Source organism: Ambystoma mexicanum, chromosome 1p (genome assembly GCF_040938575.1).
Source record: "Ambystoma mexicanum isolate Mex_15411 chromosome 1p, UKY_AmexF1_1, whole genome shotgun sequence".
Lineage (NCBI taxonomy): Eukaryota > Metazoa > Chordata > Amphibia > Caudata > Ambystomatidae > Ambystoma > Ambystoma mexicanum.
Genome location: NC_090921.1, coordinates 1,167,643,978 through 1,167,666,708, shown reverse-complemented (window position 1 = coordinate 1,167,666,708; position 22,731 = coordinate 1,167,643,978). Strand labels below are relative to the sequence as shown.

The 22,731-nt window shown below is 45.0% G+C and overlaps 1 protein-coding gene across 4 annotated transcripts in view; it reads right to left on the bottom strand.

Moving 5' to 3' along the window:
- Positions 1 to 22,731, bottom strand: part of KMT2B (lysine methyltransferase 2B) — a 1,990,704-nt gene that overhangs the window by 29,325 nt on the left and 1,938,648 nt on the right. For all 4 annotated transcript variants that reach the window (XM_069604859.1, XM_069604860.1, XM_069604861.1 and 1 more), the window contains one exon: positions 16,788 to 16,917. In XM_069604859.1, coding sequence (XP_069460960.1) covers positions 16,788 to 16,917 — 130 coding nt within the window. The remainder of the gene's footprint in view (positions 1 to 16,787; positions 16,918 to 22,731) is intronic.

The following is a 22,731-nucleotide window of genomic DNA, read 5'->3' as shown; positions in this document are numbered from 1 at the left end:
AGGTCCCTAGACGTCCTGCAACAGAACCAAGGCATGAATCTAGAAGTCCCACAATTTCAGCAACTCCTATTGTGCGCTGAGTGAAGAGTACAGGAGTTGAGTAAACCTACCTGCCCCCAATCCCACCCCCATGGGTCGCCATACAGTGGCATTGGCATAAAGTCCTGGCCCCATCTCCCCTTTGCCTAGCCTTTAACGGTGGAGTTCTAGTCAGGCATTCTGTCCTATGTCTCCACTAAGGTGGTTGGATTCGGAGACTGTGTTTTAAAGACTTCCCCCTCTTGTCTTTATTGCCTTTTGCATTTGCTTTCGGGTTCTAGCTGCATGTAGTTTTAAGACTGCTTTGTGTTTTTCCCTGGGGTAGTAAAGGTTCTTTGTCCTTTTAGTTGGGGGCCAGAAGTCAGTTTGAGGGTTTTCACGCTGGTCTCTTCTCCCTGGTGCTGGCAAGGTTCTTCGGTTGTGTTTAGAGTGTGCATGTTGGTGTGTTTCCTTCCTGTGTTAGGGGTTCAGGTTGTATTTTCTAGTGGTTTGGTTTTCCCTCTTGGTTAGCTGTGGTTTTCTGTCTCCATGAAGCTTTCTGGTTGCTGATGGGATAAGGGTTGCTGATTCGGGAGACTCGAGTTCAGTCCTGGATTTAATTTAGCATTCTGGGGATTGTATTCCTGGATTTATATTGGGTAACGCCAGGGCTGCAAGTCCCAGAATGCAAAGTTAAAACCAGGACTGAACTAGCATCTCCCGAATGGAATGCACAATGTAGGCATGTATGAATAGGGGAGAGGAGTAGTAGCCTGTCGTTTGTCTGCTGCAGGCTATGCATGCAGGGACTGTGATGTCAGTGTGGAATGCTGCTGTCGAAGTCCTGGGAGAGTGAAGTGAAGTGCCGGATGCCAGCAATGTTGGTTTGGGAGCCATACTTCTCCACGGTGAAGAAGGGAAGAAGTATACCATCGCTTTGACATCAAGACTCGTCAAGAGAGTACAAACAACCTATGGAACTATTGATAATGAAACGCTAGTAATAAAATGGGCAATTTTTATTGATACTTATTGAGCGTAGACCTAGCTTCAATAAGCAACAGAGCTTTACAGAGGTAAACACCAATACAGTTACAAGACAGAGAACTTTACAGAGGTCTACAACATTACAGATGCATAACAGAGCGCTTTTCAGTGGTAAGAACAGATATACAGCGGGGGGTAGAATACAGAGTGGTAACATCTGTACCAGGTGGCAGGGAGGAGAGCAGCGGGAGGCGTCTAGGGAGTCAGTTGGTGCGAGGGGCGACGTGATGGCCTAGGGCAATAGAGAAGTTATGATCATTCAGATGGGGCAAACAGTTTGAGGCCTCAAAGTATCTGTCAGAATAACGAGGTGGGTAATGGTCTTACAAGAATATTAATTCAAAACAGTTAAATGTCCCTTGTGAGAAAAACCATAAAGCAGACCGCTTATCACACTTAAAAGACTGAAGTACCAGAAGCAGAGGTGGAATAAGACCAACTTTTGTTGGTGACGGACCAGACCATTCCACAGAAAGAATGCAACAAAGCCATGTAAGGAGACAGCTTTTTCAGGGGTCATTGTGAAAATGAGTAAAGGCCTAATAAAGAAGGAAATGCTGAAAGAGCTAGCGCTGGAATCATTATGGCATATCAAAAAAGAACTATACACAGAAAGAAACGCTTAAGAGAGCTGCTTTAAGAAAACATATAATTTGTGAACAGAGTGAAAAAGCAGGATTCGAGTTATAAATGCCAAATGTCGAAACTGATCAAGGAATCAATTTAAAGGTATGCTTTGTCTGCTGTAATGCCAGTAACATGAAGGTAGGTGTGTCCATAGGGAGACAACCACTGGCCCATGCACACCAAGCCAGCATCCAGATCTGCCACCTGGAAGGGGGCGCTGGCCAATCAGGATGCAGGGTGTATTCGCTGGTAAAAGCCCACGTAATGAGCAACCTAAGTGCTACTGGCATGAGCTCCCTTTCTCTTCTCCGCACCTACCTCAACCCTTAACACCCGGGTAGCGCTAACGCAGGTGCTAAAGATGTTAAAAAAAAAAAATAAAAAAGAATCTTACTGACACCGCGCTTCTGTTCCTGAGTCCACTTTCCGTTTTGACGCCATCACGGTCATCACAAGGAAAACAGACTAGAGAAATACTGCGTGGTGCGTAGACGTAAGGTCAGATTTTTTTTAAAAAAAAATGTTAAACACACCTTTAGCACCTGTGTACCAACTACACGGGAGCCAATGGCGATATAACCCACATGCCTTAATTTGGGCAGCAGGCCTTTTCCAGCTGGGTCGGCCCGCCCGCTCGGGGTATACTGTCTTAATAGAACACACTCTGCTCGCTCAAAGGCATTCCAAGACAACATTCCACAGTGACATCGGTTCCATGTAATAATGTCCCCTCAAAAATAACAGCATGCAAATAAATCGCCAAGGAATTGCAGTTTTTTGAGGGGACATTATTAGAAGCAACATCATGCGGGGGACACCCTGCAACCCCCAAACCTTTTTTTTCTTCACGGGGAGCAGAGGACACCCCCGCACCCACTATCCCTACATATATGGTCACCTATATAGTGCAGCCACAACCTTTTCCCATTGATATTATATACAGTGATATATATATGGGATACATTACTCACCGTAATCGTATTTCTGATGCTTGTATCTGCTTAGATTCACATGCTGTGCATAGGCCGACATCTAGTGGAAGCTGCGGAGTATTACAGTTTGTTTTTCGAAACTCGAAAATGGGCGTCGACACAGGGCGTGCCAGTAATACTATCCCTAGTGTGACGTCCACTGTACCCAAGATCCCTCACGCGTCTAGGATCCTCAGATTGTATTTTTTCTGACATGAGGTAGCATGAGGAGTAGCGTGAGTACAGATAATCCAAGCAGATAGACGGAAAGGTAAGACTACAAGCAATCATGCGCCTTCTCTCGGAGGGGAGGAAGGGTGGGTCGCATGTGAATCTAAGCAGATACAAGCATCAGAAATACGATTACGGTGAGTAATGTATCCCTTCTGAGGCTTGTGGAATCTGCTTAGATCACATGCTGCGCATAGATTAGCGAGCAGTACCAGAAGAAGGAGGTGGGATGTGAGAAGGGTCATGAGCAAATAAGTGTCTTAGAACCGCTTGTCCCACTTGTGTATCTGCCTTGGAATGGGTGTCAATGCAGTAATGCTGAGTAAAAGTGTGAATAGAGCTCCAAGTAGCTGCTTTGCAAATGGTGTCAAGGGGTACATTTGCAATGAAAGCCAGAGTGGCCCCAATGCCTCTAGTAGAGTGGGCCCTTGGCGTAAAAGGCAGAGTCTTTTCGGAGAGTGAGTAACACAGTTGGATACAGTTAATAATCCACTTCGAGATGGCACCTTTAGAGACGCGATCCCCCTCTCTGCTTGTAGCTACGGAGTCAAACAGTTGATCTGTTTTCCTTAACGGTCTGGTTTTATTTACATAGTAGAGGACCGCCCTACGCACATCTAGGGTGTGTAGTTTCACCTCAGCCAAGCTTTGCGGGTTCTGGAAGAAAGCCGGAAGCTCGATGGACTGGTTTACATGGAATTTTGATATAAATTTAGGCGAGAACCTAGGGTGTGTGCGTAAAACCAGTTTGTCTTTATGGATAGTAAAGAAGGGATCCTGCACTGACAGAGCCTGAATTTCACTGACCCTTCTTATAGAAGTAATAGCTACTAAGAAGGCCGTTTTATAAGTCAGGTGTTTGAGACTGCTTTTATGCATGGGTTCAAAAGGGGGGCCCATGAGCTTGGCTAGCACCACAGTAAGGTCCCACCCTGGTGGTGGGTTTGAAATAGGAGGGTGAAGTCTCTTTACTCCTTCCATGAAGGCTTTAACTACTGGTACTTTCCACCACGAAACCTTGCTATGGGAAGTGGTGTAAGCCGAGAGGGCTGCCAGGTGTACTTTCAGTGAGTTAAAAACCAATCCTGCATCTAGCAGGTGGAGCATGTATGTAACAATAGTGGAAGGAGTGCAATCAACTGGGTTGATTTGTCTACTGTGGCACCAGATAACGAACCTCTTCCACTTGTCAAAGTAACAGTGCCTTGTGTTTGGTTTCCTAGATTCCTTTAGGATGTCCATACACCTCTGTGGTAAATTGAGGTGTCCAAACTCTATGACCTCAGGAGCCATGCTGCCAGGTTCATTGAGTTGGGTTGGTGGTGCACTGTTTGACCTTGGTGCTGGGACAGTAGGTTGTACCAGGCTGGAAGTTTGATGGGCTCGCACACCGCCATCCTGCATAGGTGTGGGAACCACGGTTGTCTTGCCCACATGGGAGCAACTAGGACGAGCGTCATCGACTCCCTGTTCATCTTGTTCACCACTTTCCTGATGAGGAGTTGGTGGAAAAGCGTACGCAAACATCCCTGACCAGTTTATCCACAGGGCGTTCCCCTGGGAGTCTGGTTGGGGGAACCTGGATGCAAATCCTGGGCATTGTCTGTTTTCGCTTGTGGCGAATAAGTCTATAGTGGGGAAACCCCACTGAGAGAAGAGATCTTCTACGACCTCTCTGTGAAGAACCCATTCGTGTTCCTCTGGGAGGGAGTATCCGCTAGGGAATTGAGCTCCCCTGGAACATGTTGTGATGACAGGAAGATGTTCCGTCTGAGTGCCCATATCCAGATTTTCTGGGCAAGCTTGGACAGATTTGGCGAGCGAGTCCCTCCTTGCTTGTTCAGGTAGAACATGGCTGTAGTGCTGTCCGTCCGGATTTGCACTGACAGGTTTAGTAGGTGGGGCTCGAATGCCTGAAGCGCTCTGAATACTGCCAGAAGCTCCAGCAGGTTGATGTGGTTCTTGGCCACTGAGTGAGACCTGAGACCCTGAGCTGTGTGGTGGAGATGGTGAGCTCCCCACCCCGTCAGACATGCATCTGTAGTGACTACTGCCTGTACTTCGGGATCGTAAAAGGGTTTCCCCTGTGCGATATTTTCTCTTGTCCACCAGTGAAGGCTTTGTACCAGTGTTGGCGAAACGACCACTAGATCGTCCCACTGACCACTTGCCTGAGACCACTGTTTCGCCAACCATTCCTGCCTGGGGCGCATGCGCAGGCGCGCGTGGGGGACCAGGTAAATGCATGACGCCATCATGCCCAGTAAACGCATTGCTTTGCGTACCGTTATTTGTTGACCGTACTGATAATGCGGAATTTGCAGTAGTATATTCCGAATTCTTTCTTCTGAAGGAAAGGTCAACCCCTCCTGGGTATCCAGGATTGCTCCTAGGAATTGTTTTGAGGTGCTTGGCACCAGGCTTGACTTCTCGTTGATTGAGAAGCCTAACTCATGGAGGAGGTCGGTAGTCCTTTGAATGTTTGTCCTGCAAATTCCTGGGGTTTCCCCCGTTATGAGCCAGTCGTCCAGATATATGATATGATATGATATGATATGGTATTTGTAACGCGCCTATACACAAGTGTTTCAAGGCGCGACGAGGCAGGGAGGGAGGGAAACAAGGGGAAGACAGACAAACGATCCTACTAGGCCAGGTGTCATTCAGATCGCGCAAGTGCAGAGGTAGGGGGAAAAAGGGGAAAGTGCAGGGGAGATAAGGGTACGCTGGGATTGCCTCCCTGCGCAGGTGTGCAGCCGCCACCGCCAGTACCTTGGTGAATACCCTTGGTGCTGAAGCTATCCCGAAGGGCAGTACCTTGAATTGGTAGTGCCGACTGTCCACCTTGAAGCGCAAGTACTTTCTGTGCACTGGGAACATGGAAATATGAAAATAAGCATCTTTCATATCCAAGGTTGCCATGTAATCCCCCTTTTTTAGGAGGGGGATTACCTCTTGTAGCGTGGTCATACGAAATTTTTGGGGCTTGACATACTTTTTGGCAGGCCGTAAGTCCAATACTGGGCGCTTTGTCAAGTCTTTCTTTGGCACAAGGAAGTAAGTTGAATAAATACCCTTGTTTACCTGGTGTCCCGGGACGAGTTCTATCGCGTCCTTTTGTAGAAGAATGGCGATCTCCTCGAGGAGAATCTTCTGATGTTCTAAGGAGTGTACTCTTTGTCGTGGAGGATGGTTCCGGGGACGCTGCAGTAGCTCTATACAATATCCCGTGGATACTGTTGACAGCACCCATCTGTCTGATGTGATCCCTTCCCAAGCCTGGGTGAAATTTGAAATGCGTCCCCCTACTGGGGTTGCGTGAGAAGGGACCCTGAACTGAGCGTCACTGCTTTGGTGGAGGCGTGCCGCCTCCCTTGCTGGGGCTGCCTCTGCCTTTACCACGACCTCTCCTATTACCTCTGCCGTAACCCTGGGTAGACTGTTGGTTGTTGTTCCACTGTGTACCCTGCCCCTGGGAATAGTTAGATCCTCTCTGGGAATTTTGGCCGCGTGGGCGACGAAAATTACTATTCCCTCTCTGGTTAGGGGGTTTATTGGTTAACTGACCAAGGGATTTGAGTGTCTCGTATTCATCCTTGGCATTTTTCAGTGCGTCTTCGACCGCCTTACCAAACAACAGATCGGCTTCCACCGGTTTGTCTAACAATGATGCCTGTGTTTCTGCCTTAAAACCAGACTGCCGTAACCACGCATGTCTCTTGATAACAGTACCTTCTGCTATCAATCTGCCTGCGTTGTTCGCGGCGTCGAAAGTTGCTTTCAAAATGCAACCAGACACGGCTCTACCCTCTGCGGAAATCCGAGCTAATTGGCCCTTTAACGGTTCAGGAGCAGAGGCTATGAGAGCCGCGACTTCTTCCCACTGATGGCAGTTGTAGCTGGCCAACAGGGTGGTGGAGTTAGCAATCCTTGCTTGATAGGCGGACGTTGAGGCTACCTTCCTGCCGAAACCGTATAGTTTTTTGCTCTCCTTGTCGGGAGGAGCTTCTGACGAAGACAAGGGTGTCCCAGCCCTCTTACGAGTGTTGGTGACAACTAGGGAGTCTGGCTTCAGATGTCCTCTTATATAGAGAGGGTCAGACTGAGCTGCCCTGAAATGTTTTTCAACCCTGGGATTGACTGCTCTGGTGAGGTTTGGGTTCACCAGGGACGGATCTATTCTCCGCTGAATGGATTTAAGGATAGGGATGGTCTGGGCAACAGGCCTCCTTTCTCCCACTAACTCTTCTGCGAAGTCCCTTTCCTCCTGTACACCGTGGGTGTCAATGTGGAAATGTTCTGCTGCGCGAGCGAGAACCTCATTTAGGAGGGGTTGGTTATCGACTGGGGAATCTACTCTGTATGTTTCCGGGTCATCCTCTTCTTCCTCCTGGTCCTCATCATCCCCATAGTAGGCCATCCCGGTTTGCTCTTCTATCAACCCAAAATCTTGGTCTTCACAAAAGGAATCCTCTCCTTGATACCGTGAGTATGGTCTTGCGTAAGGTTGTACCTCGAAGGGTTCGGACCTCATTGGCGTTTCAAACCGGGCCTTCTTACTCAGGGGGGATACGATCAGTAGAGCCTGAGGGTGTGGCCCCTTGTGGATCATACGAGAGGAAATGTTCTGGATTTTTATCATAAAAATCAGCCAAAGAAGACATTCTTGACATGACCCTATCTATGTCTTCACTGGACCATTTTTTGGAACTGGGAATGACTCTCTCAGCAAGTCTATGGGATTTATCTTGAGTAGCTTTGCTGGTTGTGGACCTATCAGCAGACCTGGGCTTGTCTGTCTGTTTAGGGGGGGTGGGGTGTTTCACAGGTGTGGAAGAATGTACAGGTAGTTTCTTCTGCTGTTTTCCCCCTTCCCTGTGCGTAGAAAAATGTTTTCCCTGTCCCTTAGTGGCTCCGGAGTTTTTCGACGCCTGGCGTCGAGGATCGGGAGAGGTGTCCCTGTCCTTCGAGCGTGGGGCCTCGCTGGCTTTAATTGCGGGCTCCGACTCCTGGAGCGCGGCCTGGGGGTGGAAGTCGTCTTCGTCTTCCGACGATCGAACTTCTGTTAGCCTAGGGAGCGAGGCACTTCATTCACTTTTACAAAGAGTGCTGTGCCTTTTCATCATTTTCACCCTGCGCACCCCGTTGGCAGCACTGCGAGCGTTGCTCTTGCTGCAGTAACCGCTTCCTGGAGGGGGCGGAGCTGAACTCCGACACGTGTTTGGTCACGTGACTTCACCCAGCACTGAAATCGCCGGCACAACCGCCCGTGAGGCGGATTCATTCACTTTTACAAAGAGTGCTGTGCCTTTTCATCATTTTCACCCTGCGCACCCCGTTGGCAGCACTGCGAGCGTTGCTCTTGCTGCAGTAACCGCTTCCTGGAGGGGGCGGAGCTGAACTCCGACACGTGTTTGGTCACGTGACTTCACCCAGCACTGAAATCGCCGGCACAACCGCCCGTGAGGCGGATTCATTCACTTTTACAAAGAGTGCTGTGCCTTTTCATCATTTTCACCCTGCGCACCCCGTTGGCAGCACTGCGAGCGTTGCTCTTGCTGCAGTAACCGCTTCCTGGAGGGGGCGGAGCTGAACTCCGACACGTGTTTGGTCACGTGACTTCACCCAGCACTGAAATCGCCGGCACAACCACCCTTGCGGCGTTAAGCCCTGGAGGCAGTAAGGGCTGGAGTCGCTGTTGTGCTGTTTGGCTGTGACCTGGGCACCTGGGCACCTGGCACGAGCTAAGTTCTTGAGAAGTATTGTTTCGTGATAGTGCACAGTGCTGAATTCTTTGCTTACTTTGAGAAGGTTGTTACATCACGTTTTAATTCTCTGACCCATCATTAGGAAAGGTGTTTGCCTTTTAAGTTGATATTTTGTAAAAAGTATTTTTATATTTGGTGTACCTCCTCTTTACAATGGCCAATGGCCTGCGAAGTGGGCGTTGCATTGAGGCAATAACTAACATTTTAACATCTTCCAGCATTGACTCTACGGTATGCAAGGGTCGAACTTCATATCATGAAGTGCCATTAATTGACATGGTAGATGACAATATACCTACTGTCCCTGTGGTTTGTTTAGATACTGATAACTGCTCTACTCATGTAGCCCAAGTGCATGCTACTTCCTCTGTTTCTATGTATGCCCCAACAAAGGTTGAGGAAAAAGAGATTGTAGATGTAAATACGAATGATAGTATGATTCGATCGGATTCATGTACCCCTAACAAAGTGCAATTTAGCACTACCTTGCAGAAGATGGCTGCATTAAATGCACAAGTCAATCAAACTATTAGTATGATGACTCCACTAGTATATGGCACAACAAATTTGGGCACCATTGGAATTACTAATAGGAGTTATCATACTAAAATAGATGATGATGTATCGGATGAGGCACCAATTGGAGCAATTCCGCGCACGCTTTCATTCTCGCCTGATCAATTAAATGTTTCAAATAATGTATCAATTGAGGATCTTGGAGTAGGTACGAATAGTGTGCGCGGAATTGAAAATCAATCTCCAACCCCTCTTCCGGTGATCACCAAAATTTTAGATCTTCTTGACAAGGGTCACGAGCTCACTCATCTTGAATTAAAGGAATCTAAGGCCATCTTGCATTATCTTTGCTCCAAAATGGATAAAATCGAGGGGTTTATCACTGCAGTTGATACCCTAAGATCCATTCAATCTGAAATTAGAGGACAAGGCCATAGCAATGAAGAGGCAGGGAGGCACATTTTATATGCAAACAGCTTGAAACAGTGCAATCAGGACGCATTAATTGAACCTGTTAAATGTAAGTGCGACAATGACTTGAAAGAAATTAAGGCATCAGTCGATGCACTGAATTTCACAATTACAACTCACTTCTCCAAAACGGAACCTTTAATGCGGTTCCCTGATAGCCCATCTGCTCTCCTTGAAGAAATCGAATCACAAAAAAAAACAGAGACAGAACACTGTTACTGAGGAACCTTTTACTTTTATGTCCCGTCGAGTTAAAAAAAATCACTTGCGAGCCGTTAAGAGATATGCTAAGCGTAGGAAAGAAGCACTATTACATAAGAATGATGGACGTGGAAAGGATACTTACTCAGTTCCTAGTATAGAATTAATCGATGAAGATCATATTGATGTAGGACAACTGTCCAAAGAAAGCCAAGATGCTCTTACCCCGGTTACTAATTCATCGGAGGAAGTAAGTCAAAACGGTATTATTACCAAGTCACTAATGATGGGTGATGTCCCTCCTCAGATTGCTAATCGTAAGTCTGGCATCGTTAATCCAGCGAATAGTACATCTGAGGAAATTACGATTTCTAAACCTTTGATCAAATCAAAATTATGTGAAATGTCTCTAAAGGTGTTAGACAATCAGGACAACGGATGTGCAACAACTCTAATCGAACCCGTTATCGGCTCTGTGGTAAAAAGTAACTTAAGGGACTTTTTCCCGATTATAGGGAGATGTCGTACGATGAAAAACAACATTATTTACCCGGGCCCTCATGGTAGTGACAATTCGATTTCACTAACTAGGAAAACCTATAGTGAAGTATGTTCGAGGGATGTGACTACTGAACTCTCTGCGAACAATATCTCCGAACAGCCCAAAAATATACCCTTAGTTGCTGTAAATGGCATTGGTAAAATAGGGAAGGTAGAGGTAGATGAAATAACTAATACCATAGAAGAGGAGGTGAATATGATTAAGTCGGTAATTGCAGTAAATGGCACGGGAAAAAGAACTACTTTGGTTGAGGCATCGGCCGTGCTTCATAAGGAGAGTCCTAAGTTCAGCTGTTTCGATCAAACTGGATCAATTGATAATGTAATGACTCCAAATTGTATATTTATACATGGCCCTGCGCAAAGCAGAACACTATCACAAAACATGAATACCAATCCTTTCTTGTATAAAAATGGCGAAGCCTCTGTAGCTCTGAGTAAAACTTTTCATATGGACAATCAGAATACAAACAATCATAGCAAGATCTTATTAAAACAACCTAATAATTTATTAATCAATCCTGCTGTTGAAGCAGGAACTCCAGTTGTCTCAGCGCCAATCTCACACAGGCCCTTGCAGTCAGAAGAGATGAAGGAATACATTATAGGATTTGAAGGAAATGCTGAGGAATTGGTAGATAAACGTATTAATCGTTCATTTATCTTCTCCCTTTTCTCAAAAATACCTCAATTGAGAATGGTTAAATCCAATGATATTACCAGAGTCTCCCTGGCCAGAATCAACAACTTCAGGGCCCTATGTTATTTTAGTTCTGAGGCAGTAATGAAATTTATTTGGTCCAACCGGGAGGAAATAAAAAGAGAGGGTTTGGTATTACTTACCTTCGGATCCGAGGATGACGCTGCTCTATTCCTAGATCCACCAAAAGTGATCGATGGAAATTGTACTGACATGACCGTACCCATTGTTAAAACAAATATGGGCTCTGGACTTGATTTGGCTGAGATTCTGAAAGTTGTAGCTCAAACAAATGGCCTTCCCTGGCTGGAACCCATGCTCTTGGCCATTTTGTCTTCTAATACTACTTCATTACCTACAAAACCAGTCACATAGCTATCTAATTACAAAGAACTTAAAATCATATCCTGGAATTCGTGTGGCTTTGTGAATTTAATGAACTGGCATCTCAATCTTATCAGTGATGAACGACCAACTATAATCATAATTCAAGAGTCGATGAAAACAGAACCTCTACTTATCCCTGGTTATGTTACTTTTAACTCATTAGCTAAGAGACATTTATCAGGCCGCCCATCTGGGGGCTTATCGATTGCAATAAATACTTCATTTAAAGTCCAACCTAATTTAGTTTGGAACTCTCCGAGTATACTAGGGGTTCATCTTAATATACCCTCAATCAGATATCCATCATTAATTATCATCTCACTATATTGGAACCCTGCCAATTTAACTATTGAAGAGATGTTTGACGATCTTGAAGCATGCTTGGAACTCTCCGCTAGTATATATCAGAACTGTGAGATCATTCTTGGTGGCGATTTTAATTGTGACTGTAGAAATGTGAATGAAACTAGTCTATCTAAACTCGCAACCTTAGCATGCATTAGAGGAGCCAAGTTTAGAGAACTCTTAACTGATTGGGACATGGATCTCTTGGCGACACACGATATGAAATCAAAAATTACATGGGAAAGAGGAGTTAAGAAGTCAATGATAGATTTTATCTTTGTATCTCGTAATCTTATAGCTTACATGGCCCCATTAGTAATAGATCCTATATCGATTGGTGATCATGCACAACTTATAACATCATTGAAATTGAAATGTCAATCGCTAGGGGCAAATAGTTCACTAACAGCAGTAGAAATTGATCGCCCTCAGCACTCAATCAGGTGGAACAATGGCTTGTGCGATCAGATTGTTAAACACATATCTCGAGAAACACTGCGAGTTGACCAATATGGTGCCAATTTAAGAATAAAACTATCTGATAGGGATTACTCCAAAATAGTTGACACCGTTTTGCTCAAATTTTGTAAAAACCGCAGTAGTGCGAAACATACTCATATCTACGATCAGAAATGCAAACTGTTGAAAAGGGAAAAAAACAAAGCCCTAAGACAATTGAAATATAATGTTTTAGGCACTGAAAGACTCAGAGAAAGGCGGGATCAAATCACCTCTCAGTACAAACAAAACTTAAGATTCGCCCGGATCTCAAGACATAATGAGGAGAACTGTACTCTAATCCGTGCCATCACGTCACATGACACTCGAGTTATATGGCGTACTCTAAAAGCTGACCCAAAAAATGCCGTGTTATCTATGCCGAATTGTATTTCTGATCAGACATGGCAGACGTATATAACTGCCAAATATCAACTACCTTATAAGTTCCAATTTCTTTCTGGTATATTGCTAGACTCTACCAGGATCCCTCGGTTCAATTGGAGCATTAGTGACATAATTTGGGCAATCTCGAGGCTGTCGTATTCTAAGGCTGCAGGACCAGACGGGCTTCCCCCTTGTCTCTATAAAGCGGACCCTGCCATGTGGGCAGAAATTATAAATACCAAATTCGAAACCATCTTCAATTCTGGGGAAATTCCACCATCTTGGTTAACTGCAAACATAGTCCCCATATTTAAGAGGGGTGATCCTTCCTGTCCTGAAAATTATCGCCCGATTTCTCTAATCGATACCGAGGCTAAAATCTTTGCGATTCTACTTCTTCACGATTTGGAGAAAATTATTGAGTCCAAGGGTCTTTATTCTAAATTTCAAACGGGTTTCAGAAAGAATACGAGTACCACTCTAAATGCAATTATCCTTGCGCACGTTATTGCTGGAGCAAAAAATAAGAACTCTAATCCGGTATATATCGCAATGATTGACATGAGTGCGGCCTTTGATAATGTTGTCCGCAACTTATTGTGGATGAAAATGTTGGCTTTCGGAATTCCAAAAGATTTAATGTATTGGATTATGAAATTGCACACCAATACATCTTATAGAATAAAAATATCACAGGACGGGGGCACCACAGCTCCAATAGGAACAGCACTGGGCTTGAAACAGGGCTGCAACCTTGCAGCAACCCTGTTTAATCTATACATGGCGGATCTGGATAAAAACTGGGTAAATATGAACCTGTTTTCTGTGAAGGTTGGGAGTATCTCTTTGCAATGGATCGCCTTTGCAGATGATATTATCTTGTTTGACCCTACTCCTGTAGGTTTACAAACGAAATTAACACTTTTTGAGGAATTTGCAAAGGACCATAATTTGACTCCCAACCCGGCAAAGACTGCCATTATGAAATTTGGAGTGAAGCAGAAAAGGGCAATTTTAGATGGCATATTATGGATACGCAGATATCTTGTATTAACAACGCTTTTTATTTGGGGTATCATCTCTCTGATCAGAATTCCATCAAGGCATGGACAGACATTATTAAATGCAAAACCAGGACACTCCTTTCGCAAATGAAAAGGATTTATACCCGGTTCTGCAAATTTTCATTAACTCCGTTAATTGAATTTATGTCCTTGAAGACTGAGAGTATCATTCTTTATGCACTAGATATTTGTTTGTGTGATATGTCTAATATGTTGGATTGTTTACAAGGTTCACTTTTAAAAGCAGCAATGTTCTTGCCTATGTCCATTCCAAATGCCATCATACGTCATGAATTGGGGTTGGTGGCACTATCGTCTAGATGGAAATGGAGACAGTTATCTCATTTTGCAAAAATGAATTACCCACCGACTAATTCACTATATGCGGATTTGAATAAGATGCTGGATACCCACTGTCTTCCTTCCTTTTATAATTATCAACTGAAAATGCAACAACTTTTAAGTGAAGTGAATATTACAGTGAATGATGTCCATCTTCGCCCGTGCCATGCAAAAAAAAAACTTTTTGATTTAGACTGGTGTGTAACTATTGATCGGATTATGACATACAAATCTTATGAAGAATATGGTGCCTTTGTTAAACAGCGCATCCCTCGCTATGCACATATCACTTTATTCCCCTGTGAAACTACCAGGAAGGCATATATTCGATTTAGATTTAATCTTTACCATACTAGAGATAGAACAAAGAACTGGCGAATAAATGCCACCACATTTGCTGTGGGATGTCGATTTGATGAGTGCAATGAACCACACGAAACATTGAAGCATCTCATACTCTATTGTCCCCATTTTAACAAAATACGTACAGCAAGATTTATGAAATTTGTTGATAAATCGGGTTTGAGGATTGCCTCGAGTTTTTATGGTCTCGTATGATGCAAGGAGCTCACAACCGTTTAATTTATGAATTAGTAAGTTTTTGTAAGCATATAGAAAAAGAACTTATTTTGAGTGGAGAATGAAATGCCTAGTTGGTAAATTGATTGGTATATTTTCTCTTGCACCTGTATTTTAAATTGTATTTTAAAGTATTGTGTGTTACTATATAATAATGTCATTTCAAATGTTTAAATTTTTCTTTCTTTTTACATGGATTTTAACTTGTTGTTTTGCAAAGGTTCTACTCGAAATTATTCTTGTAAATGAACTAAATGCAAATAAATAAAAAAAAAAAATTGCCTGGAGTCATGCAGCGATCTTGATCGAGAGCGCCCAGAGGACACCGAATCGGACCGTTCTGTCTGTGCCTCTTTCCGAGAACTCGACGTCGTCGAGTCGCGGTTGGACTTAGTGTGTTTAGTGTGTGTATGTGAAGCGCTTGTGTCGCCGGGGGTCTTCCCCATAGCCGCCCTGCCGGACGACCTTCCGAGGTCGGGGACCTGCGCTCGGCTGTCTTTCAACGCCGTAATGCCCTCGCCGTCCGAAAGTACGGCGTCGCTGCCAGCGCTGAAGGCGCCCTCCGCTGCCCTGGCCGCCTGCCTGGCGTGGTGGGCCCAACGCTTCGTCGAACGGTCCTTAAGTGTCTTAGGTTTAAACCTACTACACGCTCTGCAGTTCGCTTCGGGGTGGTCCCTCGGCAAGCAGAGATTGCACGTGGCGTGCCTGTCGACCCAAGGGTATTTGCGATTGCACTTGGGGCAGAATTGAAAAGGGGTACCCTCCATACGCACCTTGAGGCAGCGGGCTGTTAAGTGTAGGAAATGTATAAGGTGTACCTATATACCAAGAGTGTAGAGTATGTACCACCCCCCACTCTCCCTACTTGCAGGGCTGAGGCCAGCGGCCTACCAGGCCGAGGCCAGCGGCCTTCCGAGGGCCAAATCTGTCGTGCAGCAGCCGACGGTCGGTTTCTTCTCCAGCCGGCGTCGAGTGTCGAAGTTGGGGTGGGAAAGGATGTCAATAGATTATTATTTTAAATTCTAGCAAAAGTATGGCTAAGGCCAGGGGACTCCGCAAAATGCTTCCGACCAGTATGGCGGAAAAAAACAATCTGAGGATCCTAGACGCGTGAGGGATCTTGGGTACAGTGGACGTCACACTAGGGATAGTATTACTGGCACGCCCTGTGTCGACGCCCATTTTCGAGTTTCGAAAAACAAACTGTAATACTCTGCAGCTTCCACTAGATGTCCCTATACTGTGACAAAATGGGCCCCCCCATTCATCAGCCTAAGGGACAAACAGCAGACTGTTACAAAACTGAATGGTGTGAGCTGTGTCTGCCTGTCGCATTGACACACCAAACCCAGCCCTTTCACTTTCTGTATGAGCATGTAGCCTAAGAAGTGTTACTGTCTCCAGCATATACATTCTGGGTGCACGTCTCACTGACTGCCTCAGATGATACACTGTTCAGGTCAAGCATATGGAGGATTCAATTCTCTAGGGCAACATCATTTGAGATAAAAATGTTTCAGTATCAAGGAGAGAGATCTCGCATCTCTCCTTGAGTAACTTGTGTATTAAATGGAGGATTACAAATAGTTCAGATTTCTAGTGGAGATGAAACTTGTCGAGGACAGGAGGCACTAAGGCTCTTATTGATTGATCATTTGTTCTTTGCAGCTCCCCCCAGCACACAACCGAACCAGATGGCAGAAAAGAATAAACTAGCTTTTGTCAAAGGAGTATCATGGGAGTCACTACCATACTCCCCCGCAATTATCTTTAACTTGGGGTAAAACAACTTTCGCTTTCTGCATCGGACCATCAAGCAAATCAAAAATCTAAAATAGATTCACGCTGCCACAATCACCTTGCACATCCCAAATTAACTAAAAGATTTCTACAATCTTTACACTCCAGCATGTTTGCTGGCTCTTTGTCGGGTTGACACATTGCCACATTACAAGATCGATCAGTTTCTGGTTGTACAACCTCTTTCCATTGAAGACCCAGATGTTGCTCAGCACCCTGTCTCCATAAATGAATGAGTTAGGAAACATTTGGCCATACTGTTCTCACCACATACCTTGCCATCATAGAATTTCTCGCGCTTGTCGGTCAGCACAGAGCGGATCACAATCCCTGAATACTCAATGACCATCTCCCCGGCATCAATGTTGCGTTTACAGAAGAGCCCTCGCCCGTGAATGGCAGACCTGCAAAGAGAGTACATTAGGCAAGAACAAAAGGACAGGGAAGCCACACACAGAAAGCAGACAAGTTGATCAAGGAACCAGGCAAAGATGCCGAACTACACGTCTTCAGATTGTAAAACAGTATATATGCATTAGGAACTATTTTAACTTGCCCTGGGGTTCAGTAACTATACATTTATAAATGATTGTTGCAGTGACATCTTTTTAACTCCTGCCCTTGCAGTAGGCAGCCATCATTAAAAAGATGTAACCATTTTTAGATGTTTTCAGGATGCAATGCACCAATTGTTCTAGATTGTGCTCCCCATGAAGGAACTCAAAAAACGTAACTTTATATTTTTACAGAAAAAGACATACAATATATTCATACAGCTGCACAGATTTGCACACACTCTACTTATGGCCAAAGTGTGCGCACACATGTCGGGGAAACAACCTTTGGAACCCTAGCATATACATTGCATCTTTATCCAGTTTAATTACTGAAATATTTGCTGCCATAGCAGTACCAAAACATTCCAAGGTAACTGTGCAAAAGGTAGGCGGACACTAAAGAATCAAAGTAAATAGCATGCATAAAATTCAAAAGTCATCAATGTTAAGCAACTTCTTTTAATGGATGCCTTTCCCTTTTCCTTATCCTGAAAGATTTCCTCTACAATTACCAACACATTTTAAAGGAGGATCTCCGGTTAAGAAGGAAAAAATAAACACTTCTGGTAGATGCACAAAACCACAGAACCTTCAAACAAATCATCCACTCAAATATTATAGTCAAGATAGTAATCCATAGCAAATAGCAACTCCCCTTTCCTGCACACATCATCAGTAAGTGCTTCTCTACTGCCTAACGAATTAGCCATTTGGTGAGGTAGGACTTGATTCACTGCCACAAAGAATGTCAATGGAGGTTTAATTTGTTGCTGAGTGCTCAGTGTAAAACGAGATTGCTTCTTGGCAAACTACTTGCCACAAAGCAATGCGTTACCGTCTGTCATTCTGAAATCTATTTATTTTGTAAAAACAAAGTTAGACACATATAAGGGGTAACCTCTCTTGCTCAACAACCCCTGTAAACCCAAAGATCCTAGTTGATGTTATGGCCACCTGAAGCAGTGTTGTAACAGTGAAAACCTCAGTCACAGTTATGCATATGCTCGAATGTATGTTCTGTTACCTGTGCCAATAACAGGTTCAAACACCAATATTTAGAAACGGATTTAAAAAGGTGAATATGAATCAATCCTGTTGGAAATCAAGACAATCAGAAACTCAAAAACATGTATTCATCTTGCGTACTCAAGGAAATCAGAAATGATGCAAGGGTCAAAATTACTCTGAGCCATTTAGCTATTGCCTGTAGCCAAGAAGAGCCTGGTTAGCTTGATGCCATTAGCTATCAGGAACTCCTTTTGTGGTACCTGTGATAATCGAGGGAATTCATCCCTCCTCCCCAAACAGGGACGTTTTCCCACTTTGCAAGACCCTCCCTAGGGGACAAGGACTGCTGTTCCTTTGAGGAACTCCCAAAGCCATTTCCCGCATATATGGGGCTATCAGATAGGAAGAACTGTACAGAAGCCAGGGACTTGGCCGAAGACAAAGCTAAAATATACATTTGCAAACCAGAAAGAGGATCTGTCTCTAAGGAGGGCCCTCCATATAACCAGCGAGTAAACTGCATACAAGGCACTTGCTGAGGAGAAGTCGTCCAGAGAGAGTGAGATAGAGAGCGCACAGAGTGCAAGCAGGGAGGCCCAGCATTTACACGCAGTGAGCATCTGAGGAGACGGGAATCCAAATCCCGGTCGTGGCATGACCATGCCCCTTCAGTGGTGAGCAGAGGGCCCGCCCCACAATGCTGCAAACCACAACGTTGAGGAAACAGTGAGATATCCGCTTACCAGCAGGCAGCCATTACTGGTCCCGGGATGACCGTGAGCGGGACACCGGCAGAGTTGAGAAGATGGAGAAGCAGAGCAAACAAAGAGCCTGAACCAGTACGGGCCCCAGTGACGTTCCCCTGCAGACTCCAAAGTAACGGGGAGATCATCAAGGAATCGGAATGAAGCAGGAGAAACTCATCCCAGGGTAATTGACGAGACATTGAATTTAAAGTCGATAAAGTGGAACTGTAATAATCTGAGAAAGGGAATCGCAAATAAATCTGAAAGTTATCTACGATCGGTGCACGACTACCCCGGAAATAGGAGCATGCATCCCATAAAAGTCAAGAGGTAAAGAGTGGAGAATATCAGAGAGAATTCTATCAATGGGAAGAAAAGTCAAGTGAACCATTTAAGAAAAGATACTCAGAGTAAACCGCCGGAGGAGAGGGAAAACCCCAAGACCGAAAAAGGCCTTTCACAACTAAGAAGGCATATGTTGCCGAACTCAAAAGGTTATAGCAACTTGAATCAGAATACAGACGCAAAAAAGGGGGTACTGGAAACTATCCCTAAAGAGGAGGGAAGACCCAAAGACATTGCAAAAGAGTGGCAAGAACTGATACAGGAAGTGACAAGAGACTATTTAAGAATAGCCTACTAAAAAGGTATCGTGAAGACAAGAGACATTGCCATATTAAAATCGAGAGAAGGGAGATATTCTCCTGACCTTATTTTAGTTGGTTAGATTAGTGGCAGGGTCAGTTAGAATTAGTTTTGGAAGGCGGACCCATTCATTTAAGACTGACTAGCACCTTAGTTATTTACATAGTGTGAGGGGTCAGTAATGCGAGGCGGGAAACTGCTTGTAGTTTTCTCAAAGTAAGACATATTACAGTAAAAGCTTGCAAATAAAGCCTTGCTTACCCTACTCCACCGGGGAATTCCCTACCTAGAATAAAGGCTAAGGGAACAATCTCTAGCTTGGGTAAACTGGCCCGCACTCTAAACAGACATTCAGATAAATAACAGTAACTGAACAATATTTGGATGACCTTCACCTGTTCTGGGTAAATTTCTTTCCCAGGTTTTAAAGCCAGCTTCAAATGTTCAAAGGAAAAGAAAAGCACAATTGGTAATCTTGGTCATCTTCTCTTCGAATTGATTTTGGTCACACCAACTAATACGCCTCAACAATATCCAAGTGTACACACACTGCTGATGTTCTGCTGACTGGGCCCATATGTCATCAAGCACTAAGAGATCACAGTCCCTAAACTAAGCTGAAGAGTGCCTCGTTCCATACAGACATTTTGCTACGGGGCGGAAATGCAGATTTGGCAGTGGATGGGAGGGGTGCTCCTGCCTGCCCTACAAAAAGTTGTGACCGCTATTCTGCTAACCCCCCCCAGCCCCCCCTCTCCAGTTGGTAGGTGTTGGGTCGGGTTGCTGTGTTTGCTACCTCTCTATGGAAGAAGCCAGCATAGAACAGAAGAGGAATGCTCTTCCAGGCTAACGTTTCAGGACCAACAGGAGCCAGGTATGGGGCTCCTGCTCTGGCTGTTGGGGGGCAGGATGCAAGGTATGTGGCTTGCATTTTTTGTGTTAGGGGGCAGGATTCCAGGTACAGGGCTTGTGCCATTTGTGGAGGGGGCAGGATGCCATGTATTGGGTTTGTGTTCAGGGTGATGGGGACACAATGCCAGGCATGGGGCTTACAATCTTGGTGTTGGGGGCAAGATGCCAGGTATAGAGCTTGTGCTTGGATTGGTGGGGGCCAGGTTGCAAGGTATGGGACTTGTGTTCTGGATGGTTGGGAGTAAGGATGTCTGGTATGGGGCTTCTGCTCTGGGTATTTGGGGCAGGATGGCAGGTATTGGCCTTTTGCTCGGTTCCATGTGTTAATATCCCAGCAAAAATGATGCCATATTTTTACGGCGATATTAAGCCATGGACCCTGCGGAGGACACCCTGCAACCCCCATAATTATTTTTAATGGAGTGGGGACACCCCGAAACCCCTGGTCCCAATAACCCCATAAATGATCCCCACTAATAATATTGGCTATGGTCTTACCCCACAACCATATACATGGCGATATTATTGGTGGGCATATTATTGATACCCTTTTGCTCTGGGTAGTTGGGGGTAGGATGCCAGGTATGGGGCTTGTGCTCAGCGTGGTGCGCAGGCAGGATTCCAGGTATAGGGGGTGTGCTCTGGGTAGTGGGGGCAGGATGGCAGGTATAGGGGTTGTGCTCTGGGTGGTGAGGGACAGGAGGCCAGGTATGGGATTTGCGTTCTGAGCAGTGGGGGACACAATGCCAGGCATGGGGCTTGCAATTTTAGTGGTGGGGGCATGATGCTAGGTATAGAGCTGGTTTTCTGCGGGCGGGCAGGCCACCAGATATGGGGCTTGTGCTATGGGTGGTGGGGGCAGGATGTCGGATATGTGCTTGTGCTCTCGGTTGTGGTGGAGCAGGATGCCAGATCTCGGCCTTCCGCTCATGGATGTGGGGAGGCAAGATGCCGGCTGTAGTGCTTGTTCTCTGGGCAGTGGGGGTGGGATGCCAGGTATAGGGCTTGTGCTCATGGTGTTGGAAGTGTTGGGTCATTGGAGTTTGGACTTGTATATATTGTGACTCTACCAACCATAAAATGGAATTATTGAAGCTGCACTTGGCATGTTATTGAAGCCCCTGTCGGGCTATACAACACATATGGTGGTGGGCCATGTATATAAGGGTATTATTGGTGGATTTGAGGCTGCACTTACAACAGAACATATACTGGGGCAAGGATGGAATGGCCTGTTGGAACTGGTATTATGTGAACTGTGATTAAGTAGAATTGTTTGAAACTGGCATGCCAATACTTAACTGGCAGGCTGGCACATTGCGTTGAACCTTGCATTTTTTAGGAGAACCATGGTGTCTTTAAACATTAGCCCAGGCACGTTGCCACTTATATTAGCAACTCCCTGTAATAGAGCAACTTGGTCACCCTGAATTGACAATACCTTGCAGCATTTGACCAACACTGATGTGTACTTTGAAGTAACTCGGAATGTTGGCGGCAACACCTTGCAACTAATTATGTTATATTCTGGCACTTCCAAACTCAATCCTGTGCACTGCATGATATACTGGATATACTGGAACAAAGCTAAAAATGGTGCGATTTATTCTGACCATGATACATGATTGACATTGTGCTTACAGTTGACGTCCTGGCATCAGAAGTTTTTTAATATTTAGTTTTTCCTACAAAACTGCTTGTAAATGTCCTTACCAACTTTCCCCAAACAGTGCTGCGAAAATGCACTATTTTTCCTTTACGAGGTTAACTTTGGCCAGGTCAATTTGGAGAAAACATCTCAATTTCAATTCAAAATTTTCATGTGGCACCCCTAATTTTGCCTGTTGCCCCTTCTGTGCCCCACTAAATTTGATTCCTGGAGACGCCACTGCCTGACACAGGCTTAGTAATATGTTTTTGGCCAATCTGGACTAACAAATGGAAATTTGTAGATCAGGACAACAGCCTATTGAATCGATGGTGCATCTCCCAGAAATCCCTTAATGAGAAACTCCCAAGAGCATAAACAGGGACATATTTTGTTATCATGTGCCATGCAAATATGTTCAATCCACAAAAGCACACAAGGAGGACTGGGATTCTGGAACCAGTGGAGATGTTGGGGAGAGACAAGAGTGGTAAAGAGTGGAAGACCTATACAGCGCAAAAGCACTTTGGTTCCCTCCCATAGGGCGAGGTAATACCCCAACACTGTGGTGCTCCCCTGCTATACTGTGAGGTAATACCCCAGTAGTAAGGGGATAGAAGAAATGGATTAATAAAAGGTCTGCGGTTTACAGCTCAGAAAGTTCACAATACCGAAGTCTTATCCTGCAACTCTGGTGGAAGA